This window comes from Pipistrellus hanaki (assembly GCF_964339955.1).
Source record: "Pipistrellus hanaki genome assembly, chromosome: 2".
Taxonomy (NCBI): Eukaryota; Metazoa; Chordata; class Mammalia; order Chiroptera; family Vespertilionidae; genus Pipistrellus; species Pipistrellus hanaki.
Window position 1 is genome coordinate 107,151,821 of NC_140504.1, and position 23,312 is coordinate 107,175,132.

The window sequence follows — 23,312 nt, forward strand, 5'->3', positions numbered from 1 at the left end:
AAATCTTGAACTTATCTTGGGCCTCTTTCTTTTTACTCACCACATCCAATCCAACAGCAAATCTGTTAACCCTACCTTCAAACTATATCCAGAATCTTACCTATCCTGAGCACTTCTCCAACCACTTTGGCCCAATCTACCATCAGACATTCCTTCCCTGAAAAAATTAATAGCCCCTGTCCCATCTCTCAGCTTCTGACCTTGCCAAGCTAAAATCTATTTTCCACACAGAAACCAAGGGGATTCAGTTAAAAGGGAAGTCAGACCACCTCACTCCTCTGCTCAAAGCCCACCAATGCTATTCCATTTCACTCAGAGTGAAAGCCGAAGCCTGAACCGTGACCCATAAGGCCCATAGGGTTGGGCCTCTTTTCCACTCACATTTTTTCTCCTGTTCCTTTGCTCCTCTCTTACTCTGTCCTAGTCCCATTGCCTGCCTTTCTATACCTCAAACACCAGGCAGTTCCTGCTTCAGCACTTTACCTTGCTGTCCTGCTGCCCAGAAAGCACTTTCCTTCTTCAGGTTTTTACTCAATGTTGCTTTCTCAAAGAATCCTTCTCTGGCAAGACTATGAACATTTAAACCTTCTATATAAACCCAACATTTTCCCTCTCCCTTTCTGATTTTTTTTCTCCTAAACATGCACTATATCATATACTATGTATTTCACATTTAACTCATTTGTCTCCCCTACAAGATGCATTTTCAGAATAGGACTTTCTACCTGTCCACCTGTCTTGTCCACTGCTCTATCCCCATTACCTAGGATGGTGCTGAGCACATAGTAGGCTCTGCAGAATAAATTAACAAATCCTAATATTATCTTATGATGTAGGTACTATTATTGGTTTTCTTTCAGAGATGAGAATTAAAATAACTGGGGCAAAGAGAGGTTAAGTAACTGGCCCAGGGTTATACAACTATGTCAGAACTGAGATTCAAACCCAGTAGGCTCTAGAGCCTGATTGTAATCTTGCCAGCTTCCAAAAGGAAGAAAAGTAATGCAGAATATGGATGTAGGATGTATAAAAAGTAAGTTCTTCTGCTCTTGTGTTGATCAACCACACTTTCCATTTGTATTTTGGGGAAACAACTAATTTTCTCTTTTGTCTTTTCCCACTCTCACTTATGTGTCTTCCTTCCAGTGGTATGGGGTTCCTGGTTTGATCACGTGAAAGGCTGGTGGAAGAAGAAAGAGAGTCACCCCATTCTCTATCTCTTCTATGAAGAAATGATGAAAGTAAGAAATATACTTGACTTTTTTTTTCCTGAGTTACAGATCCATGACAGCAATGAAGGAAAGTAACGTATAAAAGCTTATCTATGTAAAATATTTTGCATGCCACCTTCAACTTTTCCAACCACCTTGCCATGTGACAGACATACAAAGCTCCAAACATGGTACCAGTACAGTAGCTGCCTTACTCCACAGCCTGTTTCTTGCTGCTGGCCTCTCTGTACTCTAGGGGCAATTCCCACCTCATTCAGAAGCATGGAAGAGATCTTCTGTTTTAGCCACAAGTTTTTCCCTCTTTAGCTCTCCAGGTTCCTCCTTCCAGGATCTCTATCTCCCCCATCATTTGTTCTGACTTTTAAGGAAAAGAATTAGGATTCTTAATAGGAAAGAACTATTAAGACTAGAGCTGTTTTAATTTGTTCACTTTTTAAACAAGTATATTGAAATTTTGTCACTCTAGCCTGTTTGGTTCAGTGAATAGAGCATCGAACTGCGGACCAAAGGGTCCCTGGTTTGATTCCAGTCAAGGACACATATCTCGGTTGAAGGCTCCTTCCTGGCCCAGGCCCTGGTCGGGGTGCATGCAGGATACAACCACTTGATGTGTTTCTCTCACATCAATATTTCTCTCTGTCTTTCCCTCTCTCTTCCACTCTCTCTAAAAATCAATGGAAAAATATCCTCAGGTGAGGATTAAAGATAACAATAATAATAAATATTTTTTAAAGTTTTGTCATTTTAAATAAGTTTCCCATTAGCAACATGTGTAATCTTTGGTTCAAAGTCTATCATAAATTTATATGTAAAATAAATGCCTGGCAAATGTAGCCCTTGACTGATCCATGGTTCTCAAAGCTTCGGTTTATGACATGGATTACAAACTCATTTCCTTCATTAACCATGGCCTCTCTTCTTCTTCTACTCTGGGTAGAAATAATGTATTGCTTCTTTCCTTCCAAATGTTTGGCTGGGGCCATACTTGCTCTCTGCAGCTTTCCTAAGTTTCAACATCGCCCTCCACTTCCCCAGCATAGCCCTCTGTCTATTTGAAAGAGCCACAGTGAAAGGGGGCCGGACCCCTTTTCTTCACTTTTGGATGAAGCCGGAACCCATTACAGAATATAAGGCTCTCTCAAGAGGTCCATCTATAAACAGGTATACCCAACATGTGCAGAGTCAGGAATAAGCAATGATCCAGAGTCATCAGACATCAAAGCCCAAGAAATGTGGGCTCCGTGTGTGTGTTTCTCCAGTCACAAGGAGGAGACCTGTCTTGTTTATTTTGAACGACTGTTACCTATTCTCTCAAATAGCTTCTTATCTGCTACCTGTAAAATAATAACCTTCCCAAATAAAACAATTTTCTGTTTGTTCGCTTAGCATCGGCTATAGCACAGTATGAAACACAATGGGCTTTAATACAATTACACTTTATATGTACATGCTTATTGATTTTACATTCATAAATTTAAATATAGAATTATATTTGTTAGAATTACTTTTAAACATAAACTAATATGATTTTAAATTGTTTAACCAGCCGAAACCGGTTTGGCTCAGTGGATAGAGCGTTGGTCTGCGGACTGAAGGGTCCCGGGTTCGATTCCAGTCAAGGGCATGTACATAGGTTGCGGGCACATCCCCGGTGGGGGGTGTGCTAGTTGATGTTTCTCTCTCATCAACATTTCTAGCTCTCTCTCTCCCTTCCTCTCTGTGGAAAATCAATAAAATATATTTTAAAAAATGGTTTAACCATTATCCCAATGCTTAATTCTTTAAGATTTGTTCATTGTTACATTTTTTCCTTATATATATATATATAAAAAATCTACTACATTTCTTCTACTCTCCCCTATAGGATCCAAAACGTGAAATTAGGAAAGTTATGAAATTCCTGGGGAAGGACCTAAAAGAAGAGGTTTTAGACAAAATTGTCTATAACACTTCATTTGATGTAATGAAAAGGAACCCCATGACCAACTATATAAATGATGTTCAAATGAATCATCATCTTTCTCCATTCATGAGAAAAGGTAATGTATATATGCACTTTGTATTTCCTCTGATAATAGGAAAAACATTATCAATTCATAAAATCGTTTCCTAACATTCAAGCTCAGTGAATCCACTATGTACAGTGTTTTCTTAAGTGAGTTCTTTAAAGCCTTATTAAGGGACCTAGACCATGTAGCGTGTTTCACAGAGAAATGTGGGAAACTACAAACTTAAACATGCACTGCCCCCCTTTAAAGCACATGAGCATATTAGATTTTCTGAGAAGAAATTTGTTTAATTTTGTTAACTCAGAGCTTCAAAAATGTATTTGACCCAAAACTATTTCTCAAGTAAAGTCTTTAATCTCTGGGAGGCTATTATTCCTCTCAAGCTAGTATTCAATTAGGTCACATACTTGATATCTTTCTGTTTCCTAATGTAGGCATTTATCACACTGTACACTTCCTTCTTAGAAGTGTTTTTGAAGTATCCTGTAAGTTTTGGTATGTTCCACTTTCATTTGTTTAAAGACTTTTTATGTCCTTTCGATTTCTTCTTTGACCCATCAGTTGTGCAAAAGTATGCTTTAAATTTCAAATATTTGTGAAATATCCATAAATTATTTTCTAGTTTCATACAATTGTGGTTGGAAAAAATACTTGATATGATGTCTACCTTCTTTTTTAAAAAAATTTTTGACGATTGCCGAGACCGGTTTGGCTCAATGGATAGAGCGTCGGCTTGGGGACTGAAAGGTCCCAGGTTCGATTCCGGTCAAGGGCATGTACCTTGGTTGCGGGCATATCCCCAGTGGGGGGTGTGCAAGAGGCGGCTGATCGATGACTCTCTCTCATCGATGTTTCTAGCTCTCTATGTCTCTCCATTCCTCTCTGTACAAAATCAATAAAATATATTAAAAAAAACATTTTTTTTGACGATAAGCTACCTTCATCCTAATTCTAATACTCGTGTAAACCAGATGAAACTGGGACCTCTCCACCCTTCAGAGATTTAGAGAAACATGGTGCCAGCACCTATTTATTTTAGGGACTAGGAGAGTTCAAATCCCACTGAGAATTCCTTGAGGTTAGTTTCCGCAGGATGTCCTGATTTTCTGCCTTAGGCTAAGATGGACATCAGATGCACAAGAGCTCTTCACTACTTTCCATGGAATTCTGTGCCTGCCAAGCACTTTGTGATATTAATACTTTCACCAAGGATTCGTGGGATTATGGGATGATAGACAGCAAGCTGGCTTTTTATCATCTCAGAGGCTGTCCCTCCACCTTCTGCCTCCCCAGTGCATTCAACACATACCTCCCTTTACTCTGGGCCGGGCAGTCCTTCACACTTAGGTGCCTGCTTCCAAGCAGCCTAATTATGGCATTTCCCCAGCAAAGGTGGGTCTCATTCCTGGGTTAATGGAGCTCTGTCTAGCTGTCATCCCACTGATCAGAAAGGTTGTTGGATGGTGCTGAGAGTCTCCGTTTTCTATCTCTTTATGTGGTCCATTTGGGAAATGTGAGCTTTAAAGCCAAGCTGAGGAGTTTCTACTCAAAGGGTGTGAGGAATGACATCATCTGAGCTCAGCTTTAGGAAGATTAACCTGGCAGGGAGGTATAAAAGCAGTTGGAACCAGGATCAGCATTAAATATATCAGTTACAGGTCTAATGCAGTAATATTCTTCAAGGTTTCTTCTTTGCTCAAGAGTAGTTGTGGAGCAGCAAAAGGAGTAAAGCTGGTGTCCAGAAATGAACCTGGTGAATACAATGTCAGGTCCTTCTGAGTGCAGCTTAGAAGGCAGGTTAGGGAAAAGTTGGGGGATCAGGGAGGGCAAGAACATAGAGAGCTCCAGAGACAGGTTTGGCTGGTGTGGGCCCAGGGCAGTGGTCCTCATTGACTATAAATACCTGGCCCCCTCTATGTTCTTAATGTTGTAAGACTTTTTTTGTGACCTAACAAATGATCTTTAGAGTGTTCTGTTCTGCTGCTTTTGATGGAATGACATATATATGAAGTCCATCTTATCTAATAAAAGAGCAATATGCAAATTGACCATTACACCAAGACACAAGATGGCTGCCCTCGTGTGGTCAAATATGGCTGCCCCATGCCTGCAGGGGAAGGCAGTTGTAGGAAGTTAGGGGTGACAAGGCCAGCAGAAAAGGGAAGTTGGGGGAGACCAGGCCAATAAGGGAGGGCAGTTGTGGGGGACCCAGACCTTCAGGGGAAGGCAGTTGGGAGGTCCCAGGCCTCCAGGGGAGGGCAGTTGGTGGGTCCCAGGCCTCCAGGAGAAAAGAGCTGGGGGAGACCAGGCCTGCAATGGAAAGCAGTTTTGGGGAGAACCAGGCTAGCAAAGGAGGGCAGTTGGGGGGATCAGGCTTGCAGGGGAGGTCAATTGGGGTGGACCAGGCCTGAGGGAGGGCAATTGGGAGCCACCAGTCCTGGATTGTGAGAGGGATGTCCAACTGCCTATTTAGGTCAGACATTCCTCAAGGGGTCCCAGATTGGAGAGGGTGCAGGCTGGGCTAAGGCCTCTAGTTTGATATAAAGTTCAATGTCTTCTTATTTATTTTCTGCCTGTATGACCTATCCATTGTTGAAAGTGAGGTATTGCTGTTTATGTCTCACTTTGGATCAGTTTGTATGTGCCTTATATATTTAAAAGCTCTGATGTTGGGTGAATATCTATCTATATATAAAAGCCTAAGCAACCATTATGACCAAATGACTAGAATGATTGGTCGACCAGTTGCTATGATGCACACTGATCACCGGGGGACAGACACTCCTCTGGCTGGCTGGCCCCCACAATCAGCCCTGATCACCAGCCAGGCCAAGAGACCCCACCCGTGCACGAATTAATTCACCAGGCCTCTAGTCTTACATAATAATAGAGAAACATGTAAATTGGCCATACCTCCTCTACACCCACGGCCAATCAGAGTGAGTATGCAAATTAACCCAACAAAGATAGAGGTTAATTAGCGTATATTCCTGGGTCCCGGGTATCTCCTTGGCACCCAGGTCACTCTCAGCGGCCATTGGAGGGGCAGGAGGAGATCCCCTTCCCAAGCCTAAAGCTTGGGCATCCCGAGCTGGTGATCAGAAGGGCAGGGGACAGGGCCTGAGCCTGGGATTAGAGGGAAGGGGGGAAAAATCAATGGAAACATATCCTTAGGTGAAGATAAAAAGAAAAAGAAAGAAAGAAATGTCATATCCTATGAAAGACACATCTTGAAAATGCTTAAAGAAAGTTGTCATTTTTTCATAGTGAAGGCACTGGAGTCCATGTTGATGAAAATACCTTGGTGGCTGTGGTGACTGGCAGTGGTTGCAGCAGCGGGGTGATGGAGGAGCTGGCACCTTCCCCTGATCAGCCCAGTCACCTCCCGCAAAGGGAGGCCAGACTGCAGTTTAGGTCCGTTCCCAATAGAAAGCAGGCCTAAGCCATCAGTAGGACATCCCCTGAGGACTCCCAGTAGGTTGGGCTGAGGGACCTCTCCCCAGTGCACAAATTTTGTGAACCGAGCCTCTAGTATATTTATAATTGTTATGTACTCTTTATAAATTGATCTCTTTATCTTCTTAGTCTCTTGGGACAGTTTTTGACTTAAAATTTATCTTGTCTAAGTACTTCTATTCTCTTTTGGTTTTTATATTCATGGAATTTTCAACCTTCATTTTCAACCTATTCCTTAAAGCTGAAATTGTATTTTATTTATTCAGCCACTCTATTTATTTTTATTGGAGAATTTAAACCATTTACATTATTAAAAGTTATTGGTACATCAAGACTTATTATTGCCATTTTGTTCATTATTTTCTGAATCTTTTATAGTTTTCTCCTTTCTTCCTCTCTTGCTATTTTAATTTGTGACTGATTATTTTTGTAGTGTTTTGCTTTGATTCCATAAAGCTAATAACAACTTAACTTTAATTGCATATAAGACTTTGCCTTTTAACTCCCTCCCCCACATTTTACATTTTTAAAAATATATTTTATTTATTTTTTTACAGAGAGGAAGACAGAGAGATAGACAGTTAGAAACATTGATGAGAGAGAAGCATCAATCAGCTGCCTCTTGCACACACCCCCCTGGGGATGTGCCCACAGCCATGTACATGCCCCTGACCGGAGTCGAACCTGGGACCCTTTAGTCCACAGGCCGATGCTCTATCCATGGTTTCAGCCATTTTACTTTTTTTTTTTATGAGAGGGTGAGCTTTTTTAAATATATTTTATTGATTTTTTACAGAGAGAAAGGGAGAGGGATAGAGAGTTAGAAACATCAATGAGAGAGAAACATCGATCAGCTGCCTCTTGCACACCCCCCACTGGGGATGTGCCCGCAACCAACATACATGTCCTTAACTGGAATCGAACCTGGGACCCTTGAATCCACGGGCCAATGCTCTATCCACTGAGCCAAACCAGTTACGGCGCCATTTTACATTTTTTGATATCACAGTTTACATATTTTTATATTGTATCCATTAAAAAATTATTATAGCTACAGTTATTTTTAATACTTTGTTTTTAACCTTTGTGCTGGTTTAAAGATGATTTATACACCACTATTCCAGTTTTAGAGTGTAATTGACCCTTAAACAAGATGGAGATTAGGAGTGTCAACTCCCTATACAGTAAGAAATCCATATATAACTTTTGATTCCCAAAACATAAATATTAATAGCCTACTGTTGATCAGAAGCCTTACCAATAACATGTACTGTTGATTAACATATTTTCTTTATGTACTAGAGGCCCAGTACACAAAATTCATGCATAGGGGGTTGTCCCTCAGCCTTGCCAGTACCCTCTCCAATCTGGAACCATTCGAGGATGTCCCATAGGGATTGGGTAAATTGGCAGTCCGACATCCCTCTCACAATTTAGGACTGCTGGCTCCTAACCGCTCACCTGCCTGCCTGCCTGATTGCCCCTAACCAATCTGCCTGCCTGCCTGCCTGCCTAATGCCCCTAACTGCTTCCCTGCTGGCCTGATCGCCCTAACTGCTATCTCCTATTGGCCTGATTGCCCCTAACTGCCTCTGCCTGGGCCCTGCCACTGGAAGGACATCTGGAAGATTGTCCGAAAGACGTATGGTTTAATTAGCATATTACCCTTTTATTAGTATAGATTATATACTGCATTCTTAGTTTAAAGTAAGCTGGAGGAAATAAAATGTCATTAAGAAAATCAAAAAGGAAAAGAAAATACATTTACAGTATCTTACCTAATAAAAGAGTAATATGCAAAATAACTCCACTCAAGCCATGCCCACCAGCCACGCCCACTGGCCAATTAGAGCGAGTATTCAAATTAACTCCAACCAAGATGGCTGTAGCCACAGAGAGCAGTTGAGAGGCTTGGGTTTCCCCTAGCCTCCACTCAAGGATACAAAGTTTCAATTATAGAAGATAAATCCCAAGAAAAATGGCGGCAGCCATGGAGCTGGAAAGGGCAGGCTAGGGTTTCCCCCAGCAATGGAGGAAGCAAAGCTTTCCACCTGCTCTGGCCAGCCTAGGCCTCCGCTCCAGGCTACAAAGTTTCAATTGTAGAAGGTAAATAAATTCCAGATAGCAGGGCTTCTGCTTGGGTCGCCAGGGGGCGTGGCTGGCCTGCAAACCACCACAGGCCCTTTGCCCAGGCTGTCCCACACCCCAAGGAAACCCTCACCCTGATCTAGGATACCCTTCAGGGCAAACCAGCTGGCCCCCACCCATGCACCAGGCCTCTATCCTATCTAATAAAAGCATAATATGCAGATTGACCATCACTCCAACACAAGATGGCTGCTCCTGTGTGGTCAAAGATTCTGCCCCCATGTGGACACAAGATGGCCAATAGGGGAGGGCAGTTGGGAGGCACCAGGCCTGCAAGGGAGGGCAGTTAGAGGCAATCAACCCTGCAGGGGAGGTCAGTTATGGGTGACCAGGCTGGCAGAGAAGGGAAGTTGGGGGCAAACAGGCTGGCAGGGGAGCAGTTAGACATAAATCAGGCTGGCATGGGAGTGGTTAAGGAGTGATCAGACTGACAGGCAGAAACAGGGGCAATCAGGAAGGAAGGCAGGCAAGCAGTTGGGAGCCAGCAGTCCTGGATTGTGAGAGGAATTCCCGACCGAGATCGGACCTACACGGGAAGTTTAACATCCCTCGAGGGGTCCCAGATTGGAAAGGGTGCAGGCTGGGCTGAGGGACACCCCTCCACCCTGTGCACAAATTTTGTGCACCGGGACTCTAGTTTTTTATATTTATTGAGTGAAAATTTTGCGAATACCGTATTTTCTGGCATATAAGACGACTTTTGAAACGAAAAAAAGTCAACCGAAAATCAGGGGCAAAGACCAAAATTGCATAAAAATTACCTGCAGATCTTGATGGCAAAGTAAAGTAAGTAAGTCTTTTCTTTGAAGTGGGGAGTAGTCTTATACAGCGAATATAGGCCTAAACCTATGTTTTAACTGTAAAATTAGGGGAGTCGTCTTATATGCCGGAAAATACGTAAGTAAAACTATGCAATTCAAACCCAAGGTGTTCTAGAGTTAACTGTATTCTAAATTTGACTATAGACTAAGTTTTACAAGTAAGTTTTTACTTTCACATGTTTTCATGTTACAAATGAACACCTTTTTGTTACAGCCTAAAAAACTCCCTTAGTAGTTCTTGTATGGAAAGTCTAGTAGTTACTGACTCTGTCAGCTCCTGTTTGCCTGGGAAAGTCTCTCCTTCACTTCTGAAGGACAGTTTTGCAGGTAAATATTCTTGGTTGACAGCTGTATGTTTTTCTTTCAGCACTTTGAATATATTATCTCACTCTCTCCTAGCCTGCAAGGTTTATGCTAAGAAATCTATTGATAGTTTTATTAGGGTTCCTTGTCTGTGAAGAGTCTCTCTTCTCTGGTTGCCTTCAATTTTATTTATCTTTGTTTTGGAACAGTGTGATTACACTGTCTCAGTGAGGAACTCTTTGGGGTTGAACCTGTTTAAGGACCTTTGAGCTTCATGTTCCTGGATGTATATATCTCTCCTCAGTTTTTAAAGTTTCAGCCATGATATCCTTAAGTAAGCTCTTTGCCCTTTTCTCTCTCTCTTCTCTTTTTAGTATTTCTATGATTCATATATGAGTCCTCATGATGGTGTCCCATAAATCCCATAGACTTTCTTTCTTCTTTTTAATTCTTCTTCTTTTTGCTTTTCTAACGGGTTATTTAAGTACCTTGTCTCAGTTTTCTCAGATTTTTTTTTTCTTCTGCTTGATCAAATCTGCTATTTTATCCCCATTTCATTCATTGTATTATTCAGCTTCAGAATTTGTTTGATTATTTTTTATGTTTTTATTTGTTTAAATTTTCATTTTGTTCATGTATAGTTTTCCTGATTTTCTTGAGTTGTCTGTGTTCTCTTGTAGCTTGCTGAACCCCTAAAACAATTATTTTAAATTTTTTTCTTTTCTTTTTTTAATTTATTGATTAAAGTTTTACTTTTTCCCTGATTGACACCACCCACCCCCAGCCATTCCCACCCTGGGCCCTAAGCCCCCACAGCCCCAGTGTCTGTGTCCATTGGTTATGCTAATACGCTCGCATACAAATCCTTTGGTTGCGCTCTAACCCCTATTTTGAATTCTTAATCCAGCAATTCATAGATTTCCATTCCTTTGGAGTAGGTTACAATTGTGTCTTTTTGACAATGTCATGTTTCCTTTATTTTTTTCATGTTTCTCATAGTCTTGTGTTGATTTGATGAAGTAGTCACTCTTCCAGACTTTGTGATTTGGCTTCAGTGAGGAAAGACCTTCACCTATGGGTGGTGTGGGCTCACTGACTGGGTGAGCTGCAGCAATTCTGACTCCAGGGAGAGCACAGCAGTATGGGCTCTGTGGCATTCCATCAACTGAGTCAGCATCAGTGAAGACTGCAGAAGCCCCTGCATTTCTGAGAGCAGGTGGTCACAGCAGCATGTTGGACCTCACAAAGGATGCTGAGGTCCTCCTGATTTCTTTTTATCCTACAGGAGAGAAGCATGTGACCAGGGGTTAGAGTGTGGGACCTCACAGGATTACAATGGATCCAGGGTTAAGGGCTACTGTGATGGTGGCTCCAGAGTCTTAGGTATGGGCACTCACAGAGAATAGTTGTAGAGCCAGAGTACAGATTGCAAGTACATGCAGACAAGCTACAGCCCTGAAGTATGGGGCATGGGTGCACTTACTGCATTGGTGATTTTAGTATTTCTGGTGTTGTTGCTCATAAAGGGGTCATGGAGCCAGAGTCTGCAATCCAGGCACATATTAAGTGGTTGTGGGGTCTGGCTATGGAGAATGGGCATGCATGGGGTGTATTGGGCCCTGGGGTCCAGTGCATGCATGGGGCTGAGGTAAGTAAAGGCCATGATCTCAGAGCAGCACAACAGTGGCTCTTTCTTGGAGAAGAGGACACATAGTAGTGTCTCTCCCTTTAGAGGGCTCTGTGGTGGTGATGGTTGTTGCCTACCTCAGTGGGAAAAATTGCCAGGTTTTTTTGTTTGTTTGTTTTGTGTGTGTGGTTTTGTTTTGTTTTGTTTTGTTTTTTATAGAAGAAGCCACTGGAGTCCATGCTGACAAATACTCTGGAGTCTTCTTCTGTGAAAGCCACAGGGTGGTTGTGGATGTCACAAGATTATTAAGGCTCAAGGGTGACAAAGACTACCAGGCCCTCTCCAGAGCAGGCCACTGTGAACCACAATGACACCTGCTGTGTGTTTAATACTGATAGCCTCACCCTTTTTTGCTCCTAGCATCTCCAAATATGTCAGCTATGTCAATCTCTTCAGCAATTCTTTCTGTATGGTTATGCTCTTGTTTTTCCCCCACTGAGTTGTTTCAGGTTCTTAGACACTTGAAGCCTTCCCAGGTCTATTTTTGTTCATGATCGCTGTCTAATTATTAGTTTTTCTGGGGTGATGAAGGCTGGTGTCTCCTCTACCAATTCGCTGATGCCACTTGGACACCTAATTTTCTTGCAGGACAATTGACACATCATATAATTTATTAAACCTAGAAAATTAAGCAAATTGACATTTCATACATGAAAATAACATTGCACAGATATAAGAGCCTAAATGAAGGCAGCATAGAATAATCAAAAGAGAAATAGCTTTCTATGGTCTCTCTGACCATTTTTAGCTATTGAAAGTAAAAAAATATGAATACTCTATTGCATAAGCATGAAACAAAGTTAACCAACCCTACCACTCCTTTATATTATACTAGAGTCCCAGTACACAAATTCGTGCACCAGTTTGGTCCCTCAGCCTGGCCTGCAGGATGGGGCCAAAACTGGCTCTCTGACATAGCCTGAGGGATGCTAGATTATGAGAGGGCACAGGCCAGGCTAAGGCACCCACTGGTGCACAATCGGTGCCAGGGTGGAACACAGAGGTTGATCAGCCAAGTAGGGATTGCAGTAGGGCTCCAGGATATGTCTTGCCCATCTTGCTCAGTCCCAGTTGGCTGGACCCCAGCAGCAAGCTAACCTATTGGTTGGAGCGCCTGCCCCCTGGTGGTCAATGTATGAAATAACAAGCAGTTGAGCATCCTTAGCATATCATTAGCATATTGTACTTTGATTGGTTGAACAGACCACTGGATGACCGGACACTTAGCATATTAGGCTTTTATTACATAGGATTGCTTTAATTTACTTATACATTAAAGCAATAATTATTTATTTATTTATTTATTTATTTATTTATTTATTTATTTATTTTGGTTTATCCTCACCCGAGAGTATTTTTTCTATTGATTTTTTTTTTTTTTAAGACAGTAGAAGGGAGAGGGAGAAATAGACAGAAACATCAATGTGAGAGACCCACATTAATTGGTTGCCTCACACACATGCCCCAACTGGGGTCAGGGAGCCTGCAACTAAGGTATGTGCCCTTGACCAGAATTGAATCTGGGGCACTTCGGTCCATGGGCCGACACTCTAACTACTGAACAAACCCAGCTAGGGCAACAGCAATGATCATTTAGATTGGAAAGGAGAATTCTCATTTGTATTTAACTATGAATTTTGCCTGAACTAAAGCTACAGATAAGAGGAGGAGACAGCACTCCAGTAATCCGTAAAGAGAAGCTAAGAAAATTAGATCCAATTAATTTAAATAGAATGTTAGATGTACTAAGGGTTTACAAAGTACTGGTAGATTAGAGAGCTCAAGAATGCAATACAGAGAATTAGAGAACCCATGATCTAGATTTTAGCCTTCCTCAAGTGTTTCAGAACAAAGCTTTTTATTTACAAGTACCTCACCTGTGCCATGGGTAATATTATTTCTCATTCAATGTCAGGAGGACAATGAACTATGTCTATGTAAGGAATTTAAGCATTGAGAGGAAAAGGATTACCTAATGCAAAATGGTCCAAGTTCATAACGTATTATTGAATTTTACATTACTCTTTTTAGGAGTCATTGGAGATTGGAAAAATCACTTCACTGAAGCTCAGAACAAACAATTTAATGAAATCTATGAGAAAAATATGGCTGACACCTCTCTGTCATTCTGCATGTAGCTCTAGAAATCAGAGCATGGAAATGAGACCTATTCCTCGCCAGCCTATGTGAAGTAGAAGAGAATTGTTTCCAAATACTACTAATGATTTGCATGACCTTATGTAAGGGTTTTAAGCAATGAACTGGCATTCTTATTCTTAAATTTATGATTTACTTTTTTGGATTAACCCAAATGAGACTTCATTTATCCAGTATCAATACTCAGCATTTTCCTTCTCTCTCTGCAGATTTTTAGTGTTTAGATTAATTTCAACGTACCAACATGTAATCCTATCTAATAAAAGAGTAATATTCAAATTAACCATCACTCCGCCACATCACAAACCACACCTACCAGCCACACCCACAAGCCAATCAGGGGCAAATATGCAAATAAACCCAACCAAGATGGTTACAGTCACAGAGAGCAGGAGGGAGGCTTGGGTTTCCCTGGCAATGGAGGAAGCCAAGCTTTCCACCTGCCCTTGCTGGCCTAGGCCTCCACTCAAAGCTACAAAGTTTCAATAATAGAAGATAAATAAATCCAAACAGAAATGGCGGCAGCCATGGAGCTGGAAAGACCAGGAGGCTAGGATTACCTCTATCCTATCTAATAAGAGTAATATTCAATTGACCATCATTCCAACACACAAGATGGCTGCCACAAGATGGCCAGCAGGGGAGGGCAGGCTGGCAAGAGAGTGGTTAGGGTGGTGATCAGGCTGGCAGGCAGAAGTGGTTAGGGGCAATCAGGAAGGCAGGCAGATGAGCAGTTGGGAGCCAGCAGTCCTGGATTGTGAGGGAAATCTGACTGCCTGTTTAGGCCTGATCCCAGTGGGATCCCTGATTGGAGAGTGTGCAGGCTGGGCTGAGGGACAACCACCCACCCTACCCCCATGCATGAATTTCGTGCACTGAGCCTCTAGTATATAATATATGTTTAATAATTTCTGTTCTTTCTATATATCCTCTTTCCATAGTCTGTTATAATTTTATTTGAATTGAAATGTTTCTTTCAAAATTTCTGTACAATACAATCATATCTAGAAAAAAGACCAACTCTATTCATTTGATGACAGTCATATTGAGTGCTACTTATTCATGCTGGAAAATGGAGAGCATCAAAAGATGGAAAAAAACAAGGTTTCTTCCTCAAGGAAGGGTGTAGCCAGTAGTAAAACTGGACAAGAAAGGAGCCTGCTGCCTGTCACTACACAAGTCAATAAGTAAAGACAAAGCTGAATCTTTGTGGTGTGTTTTTATTCAGATGGCCAGCAATCCAAGGGAGCAGCAAGAATAATAACCTGAAAGAAATTGTTCTGACATTTCATTTCAAACCAGCCCTTATGTAGGGTTGGAGGGTGGGAAAAAAGCTAAAACTAGTGAGTTCCCAGGGACTGTTTTCTATCATTGTCCTTGAAAAGATTAGCCCAAGAACACTGCAAAGATTAGCACCAGAATATATCTCCCTTCAGATAGGTCCTTTCTTTGATCTGCAATAAAAACGTGTCTTCTTTTCAGAGTAATGGACCCATCTGGGCTTCAAGGCCACATTGTCTTTACAGCCCTGTTTTTCTTCTTGCAACAAGTTCTCCAGTTTCTCAGGTTCTACAAGAATAATCTCTTTTCTATAGTTAATATAGTGAATAGCTTATTAAACAACCAAGACTCTATTCTTATAGCATGTTCTTCCCCTAACAGTCAGCATGGCACAGGTGAATCATATTATCAAATAAACTGTGATACTAACATAGACTGAAAGGTGCATCAGGATCATAGAGAAGAAAAGCCACATAGTATGGAGTCACAGAAAAACTGAGAAAAAATAGGGACAAGACACGGTGGGTATTTCACAACAACCCACTCCCTAGCCATAAGTACATGTACCACATTTAGACCAGTCAGCATTTCTCTCTCTTACCACCCCAAAGTGCAAAAGTGTCCTACTTAATGTCCAACTTTCAGGTGACCTCTAAACAAACCTGGTTTGAATTGTACAAGTCCACTTATACCCAGTTTTAAAAATAAATATTTATTTTCTGTATGATTTTTCTTAATTACATTTTTTTTCTCTAGGTCACTTTATTGGAAGAATAACATGTAACATACAAAATATGTATTAATCGAAAGTTTACGTTATTCGTAAGGCTTCCAGTAAACAATAGGTGGTTAGTAGTTACGTTACGAGAGAGTCAAAAGTTATATGCAGGTTTTTTGACTGCGCAGGGGTTTTCACCCCTGTCCCTTGCATTGCTTAAAGGCCAACTGTATTTATAAAACCTCAGGGACATATAGTTCCAGAAATCCTTCAAGACTCAATGGAATAATTCTTCAATAACAAAGCCCAAAGAAAGTGAAGTTATATTCAGGAGAGAGAGAAGCATAACTCTACCTTATTTGCTACCCCTACTTCTATGGCCAAAATGCTAGGTCTCTTTCCATAACAGATACTAGTTAATTCTAAATGAATAAAACACAACATTAGTCACTCATGCTCTTATAATATAAAGTTCAAAAGCTGTGCCAATACCTTGAATTAGAGGAAAAGTCCAAAATAAGAGGAAAAATATATTTTATTTTTAAGTATTCATTTTTTCCTTCAAGCATCAAGTTATAGCAATTTCTTAGGCAGGATCCTTGGAAACAGAAACTGAGATAAAGGTTCATGGACACTGTGATTTATTGAGGAATGAGATTAGCATGACAAAAATAAAAGGAGTCACACAAGAATATGATTTCAGGGAAACAATAGGAGTGGGGAGATGGGGATGAGGAGAGGAGCTGCAGAAGCTGTGCTGCTTTGAGACCAGTATGAGGAGTGATGGATAATAATTAAATTCCCATGCACCTTGAGGCAAAGTAGCTGAAGACTATGAGCTGAGCCATGAGCTGAAGCACCTGCAGCAGATGGGGGATGAGCATACCATCCTAACCAAGGGATTTGGGCAGCACACCAACACCTGCTATGACTAGGCATTTCCGAAGAAACACACATGTAAGAAAAGCTCTGACGGAGAAGGAAAAGCACATTAGAAAACAGGAAAAGAAATTGAACTCTCCATGCTGCCTGATTCTATAATTATAATTCTATAATTACATATAAGAAAATAATATACAATTATTATATATACAACAAAACCTGTGCAGGGATATGGGAACAATATCTGAATGAGAATTGTGGAAGAGCATATAAGTTTGGTTGCTCAAATGGTATCGGTCCTAGATTACAAATGTAATCACATTAACACATTTCAACTATGTACTTTTTGAAATCTTAGCTGACCTTAACTGGGTTGCAGATAGAAGGCTCTCTAGTCTGCAGGAAACTTCCTGTTACCATTGTCATATTTTCTCATATCTCCCCACTAAAACCTTCCCACTGCCAGTTTCCTGTAGGCACAACTCCGCACTGTAACCTGCACCCACATTCCTATAATGCATATTTCTACATGATGCCCTGATTCTACATGAGTAGTTGTTTGTACAATATTACTAAGTGTGTTTTAATTAAAGTTCAAAAGGCATAATGTCTAGCAAGAGATAGTTACAACCAAAACAAAGACTAATTAAAAGTTCTCATGGTTGGTCATAATCCACTTCTGGACTTATTAAAAATCAAGTAAAAAAGAAATAGTTTTTACTAACTTTTGAACAAATAGCAATTCCAGTCCATTGAGAGGAAGAAAGCTTTTAGATTCATTTTTGTCTGGGTTTTTGTTTTTCTTAATTTTATTTTTTTGTTAATCCTCACCCAAGGATATTTTTTTCATCCATTGAATTTTAGAGAGTGGAAGGGAGGGGGAGAGACACACAGAGAGAAACATTTATTTGTTGTCTCCTGCACTTGCCCGTACCAGGCCTGAGGATCAAGCCTTCAATGGAGGTATGTGCCCTTGACTGGAATTGAGCCCTAGATCCTTCAGCCTGCAGGCCAATGTTCTAACCACTTAGCAACTGGCTAGGACCATTTTTGTCTTGTTTTACATGTTATTTTTGTCTTAGAATAGAACGCTAAGAGATCACACATACTAAGATAACATTCTTCTATTTTTTTTTTCCTTCTCAGTAGTTACGTTTATGGGCCATTATCACGACAAATTGCCAACTTCTTTCTGTATTTTTGTTTCAATGCCCAAGAGATAATCTGACTAGCATCCCCCAGATAACCACCCACCTCATCTGTGTGGTAGAGGAGTGGAGGAGGCACAGACCAAACCTGGTACCCAGAAATTCAACAACAAAAACAAAAACAAAAAATGGGGGAAGGACAAAGCACGAGGATGACATAGCTGACATACCCAGAGTACTATGGGGCTTGGACAAAGTTGGACATGTGAACGGGCTCAACACTGCCATCAAATGGAAGAAGTCATCATGTTATTACAGGGTCTGGCAAAAGCCTTGCACATGTTCAATATGTAATTAAATTAATCAATCAACCAATCCTGGAAACCTCCTACCTTGAGGGGGTAAAGTAACACTCTACAATAAGTATAATGAGTTACTATCATTTTAGAGAAATTAGTTCCTCCTCTTAATGCCAACATATTATCTGGTTGATAAATTTATTTGAAAAAATTAGGAAAGGCCAATATGATCACAAACACATTACAAATGGTATTGTTTTACAAAAGATTAACGGAACATAAAAATTTAAGTCTAGCTGAAACTGGTTTGGCTCAGTGGGTAGAGCATCAGCCCGCGGACTGAAGGGTCCCGGGTTCAATTCCAGTCAAGGGCCTCTGCCTTGGTTGTGGGCACATCCCAGTAGAAGCTATGCAGGAGGCAGCTGATAGATGTTTCTAGCTCTCTATCCCTCTCCCTTCCTCTCTGTAAAAAATCAATAAAATATATTTTAAAAGAAAAAACAAAAACTTAAATCTAAGATGTCATCACCCCATCTACCTTCCTCAGATTTCTTTTTCTTCCCCCCAATACTTATTTGATGTCTGATCTCCTATCTGATTTTGTCTGGGAATGCTGCATTGTATGTGTTGGCCTGATGTCATGGGTTGCCAGAGAAAAAAGTCTGCCAATGAGAAATTCATCCGGAGATAGAGTCAAAGATTGCTCTCATTTCACATTGAGTGAATAAAATTATAGTTTTCCTCTTTGAGAAATGTCCAAGTTCTTTGAAAAATCTAACCACAAATCTGAATAAAGAGTAAAATTTGTTCCTGTTTCTATTTATAGAATTGCAAACTTTAACCTAGAGATGGGTATATAAGCTGCTCTCAGAGAGTCCAAACTATTAGGTTAGCACTAAAAGATCCTGAGTGAGTCAGGTTCCACTCGTGTCTACCCTGTGGGTCACATTAACCAGGAAGTAGAACCAGAACTCTTCCAGGAACAGAGTGCAGACCAGTAAGCAATATGTAAAACTTCTAAATCTGGCAGGTGGAGCTACTGAAGGTCTTATTCACATTGTGTTCCTCATCTGTGAGTTAAAGTTGGGAAAGTACTACAGGCCTCCTTGTACCAGGACTCCTCTGGCTGTGGTGGCTAAAGCTGATATAATCACAGTGTCCATGGGATACTGTGAGGCAGATCAAAAAGATCTTGATGACACTAGCCTAAGATAATACTTTTGATATTGAGGCACAATGGACATTGTAGATGCAGTGCTAGAGAGGCAAGTAGGAATTAGACACAGTCCCTGCCCTTCAGGTACTTGGGGCAGGGGGACATATCTATCTATCTATCTATCTATCTATCTATCTATCTATCTATCTATCTAGTGGCCCGGTGCACAAAGTTCGTGCACTTTGAAAGGGAATTCATTAGAGGAAATCTTTTAATATTGCTATTTGCCCTTTCTCTATAATAAAAGTGTGAGAGATAAAAGAAAATGACCTAGAAAAATTAATTTGTACTGGGGGAAAAAGCTATTCCTAAAGTGTTAACTAAAATTTTTATTGGTAGTTCATCTCATGATAAAATTGCATAACATAATGAACCTAAAACAGTCATGTTATAGTGAAAATAAAATAAAATGTAAAAGCTATCAAGACTACATTATAAAAATTTCAAAAGCCTCCTAATATTTAAATTAAAAAATGGGGAAAGTAGAAGAATATCATGTAAGGGAAAATATCCTGTAAGTAAATTACATCTAGAAAATTTGTATTTTAGAAAATTAATTGTAATGCTAACAGCAACACACCCATGAAAAACACACATGGTGTCAAAACAAGCCATAGGAAAATCATTTGGGATCTTCTGTCCAGGGATTCATTCTTCAACTCCAGTGGACAAAGAATCCAGGTTCCAGTCCAAAGATTCCGTATCACTACTTCTGGAATATCTATGTGAATCTTGTTTGGAAGGTTCTGGAAAGGACAAGCCAGCTCCAGAATTGCTGTGGCATCCGTCCTGAGGATGCTGTTGATGGAGGGGTGCAGATTGACTGGGCAGGGTTTCCAGTATGTGCATGCAATAGTAGTGCAATAATTAGAATCAGCAAGATACAAACCCAAGTTCCAGCTCTGCCCACTCAATAGCTGTGTGACCTCAGTTGATCAGATCACTGCTTCTGTCTAATGGAAAACAAGATGTACACCTGAGAAAAAGGAGCAGCCCGCTGGTCTGGGTTGGCGAACGCGTGAAGATTTGGGGAGAGCAGCGCACCTGGGGATGGCCTGGAAGCTCCAGGTCCTTTCCCCAGACTTTTAATACCTTCCCTCCGGCTGCTCCTGATGCTCCTGCGTTACATCATTTGATAAGAAACCAGTAATCCAGGAAGCACCCAAGCGGGCTACTTCCCTGCCCGGAGCTACCTACCTGCTTGGACGGGGAAACCTCGCCATCTTGAGAGGAAGATAGGGTCGAGTCAGAGGCCTGAATATCCACAGCCGCAGCGACCACCAAGCAGCTGTGACCCTCAGAACGTGGATCCCAGGCGGCGCAAACACCTGACTGCACTGGAGTACCCCACTGCTCAGCGAAAAGGAGAGAGAGAGAACTACGCAACCAGACATCCTAGATCATGGGAAGACCAAAAAACAGTCCGCAAATGAAAGAAAAGCAGGCTTCACCAGAAAAGGAAGTAAACGAGATAGAGTCAAGCAACCTACCAGAGCAAGAATTCAGAGTAATGATCATAAGATGGCTAAAAAGAATGGAAGACAAATTTGACAATATGAGTAAGACCCAAGAGGAAATTAAGAAGAACCAAGAAGAAATGAAAAATGACATTGCTACTGTAAAGAACTCAATAAAAAGCATCAAGAGTAGATTAGAAGAAGCAGAGGACCACATCAGTGAGCTAGAAGACAAGATGGAAAAAAATACCCAATTAGAACAGCTTCTGGAAAAAAAAAATTAAAAAACAGGAGGAAAGTCTAAGGGAACTTTGGGACAATACAAAACAAAACAATATTAGAATAATAGGGGTTCCAGAAGGAAAGGGAATTGAGGAAGACATGGAAAACGTATTTCAAGAAATAATGACAGAAAACTTTCCTGAGATAGAGAAGAAAAAACCCACACAAATCCAAGATGCTCGCAGAGTCCCAAGCAAAATGAATCCCAGAAGACAGATGCCAAGGCATAATTATCATTAAAGTGGCAAACAACAACGACAAAATAAGAATCTTAAAAGCAGCCAGAGAGAGACAGAAAGTTACATACAAAGGAACCCCCATCAGACTAGCAACTGATTTCTCAACAGAAACATATCAGGCCAGAAGGGAATGGGATGAAATATACGAAGTCATGCAAAGGAAGGGTCTGAATCCAAGAATACTGTACCCAGCAAGGCTAACAATCAAAATTGAAGGTGAAATCAGGAGCTTCACAGACAAAAGAAGACTGAAGGAATTTATATCCACCAAACCAGCAATGCAAGAAATTCTAAAGGGTCTACTGTAAAAATAAAGAAATAGGGAGTGAAGAAGGAACATGGGTATAGAATAAAAATGGCATCAAATGAGTACCTATCAATAATAACCTTAAATGTAAATGGATTAAATGCTCCAATCAAAAGACATAGGGTGTCAGACTGGATAAGAAAACAAGACCCATACATTTGTTGTCTACAAGAAACCCACCTCAGAAAAAAAGATGCACACAGACTGAGGGTGAAGGGATGGAAAAAAGTTTTCCAGGCAAATGGAAATGAAAAAAAAAGCTGGGGTAGCAATACTTATATCTGACAAATTAGATCTCAGAGTGAAGGACATAACAAGAGATAATGAAGGCCACTTCATAATACTAAAGGGAACAATCCAACAAGAAGAAATAACTCTAGTAAATATATATTCACCCAATACAGAAGCACCCAAATACACACACACAAAAAAAAACTGCTGGAGGACATTAATGGAGAGATTAATAGCAATACAATCATAGTAGGGGATTTTAATACCCCACTGTCACCCTTCGACAAATCATCTAAACAAAAAATCAGCAAAGAAATATCAATCCTAAATGACTCACTAGACCAGATGGAATTAATTGACATCTTCAGAACATTCCACCCCAAAGCCACAGAATAGAATATTTTCAAAAGAAGACAGAAGGAAGGCCAAAAGGCACATGAAAATATGCTCAAAGTCACTAATTGTCCGAGAGGTGCAAATCAAAAGAACAATGCGGTACCATCTCACACCTGTCAGAATAGCCAACATCAACAAATCAACAAACGACAAGTGTTGGCGAGGTTGCGGATAAAAAGGAACCCTCGTGCACTGCTGGTGGGAATGCAGACTGGTGCAACCACTGTGGAGAACAGTGTGGAGTTTCCTCAAAAAACTGAAAATGGAACTCCCATTTGACCCAGTAATCCCACTTCTAGGAATATATCCCAAGAAACTAGAAACACCAATCAGAAAGGATATTTGCACCCCTATTTTCATAGCAGCACAATCTACAATAGCCAGAATTTGGAAACAGCCTAGGTGCCCGTCAGCAGATGATTGGATCCAAAAACCATGGTACATCTACACAATGGAATACTATGCTGCCACAAAAAAGAAGGAATTCTCATCATTTGCAGCAACCTGGATGGAATTGGAAAACATCATGCTGAGTGAAATAAGCCAATCAATGAAGGAGAAACACCACATGACCTCACTCATTGGTGGATGATAAAGATCATTATAAACTGATGAACCAAGAGACAGATATAGAGAAAGTAAAGCAACAGGCAGACTGTCAAATTACAGTGGGGAGAGGAGGAAGATCTGGGGGAGATAATAGATCAACCGAAGGACTTGTATACATGCATATAAGTACAACCAATGGACATAAAACTCTGGGGATGGAGGGGATGTGTGAGAGGGAGGGAGGGAGGGGGGCAAAAAAAAATCATTAAAATATGTAAAAAATAAAAAAATAATAAATAAATAAAAAAATTAAAAAAAAAAAAAAAGCAATGGAAAAAATCTCCTCTAGTAAGGATTGGCAAAAACAAAACAAAACAAAAAACATGTGTGTGAGTTTAATATTCATTTAAAAATGAAGGAAAAGGCATTTGTAAAAAAAGAGTGGGATATATATATATATATATATATATATATATGATATATATACTCAAATT

The 23,312-nt window shown here is 40.6% G+C and overlaps 1 protein-coding gene across 1 annotated transcript in view; it reads left to right on the plus strand.

Annotated features, from left to right (window-relative positions):
• Positions 1 to 13,794, plus strand: part of LOC311616738 (sulfotransferase 1C4-like) — a gene marked incomplete at both ends in the record, with an annotated part of 41,086 nt that extends 27,292 nt beyond the window's left edge. Inside the window, 3 exons of the mRNA XM_084872513.1 lie at positions 1,147 to 1,241; positions 3,097 to 3,271; positions 13,688 to 13,794. Coding sequence (XP_084728639.1) covers positions 1,147 to 1,241; positions 3,097 to 3,271; positions 13,688 to 13,794 — 377 coding nt within the window. The remainder of the gene's footprint in view (positions 1 to 1,146; positions 1,242 to 3,096; positions 3,272 to 13,687) is intronic.
• Positions 13,795 to 23,312: the final 9,518 nt, after the last annotated feature.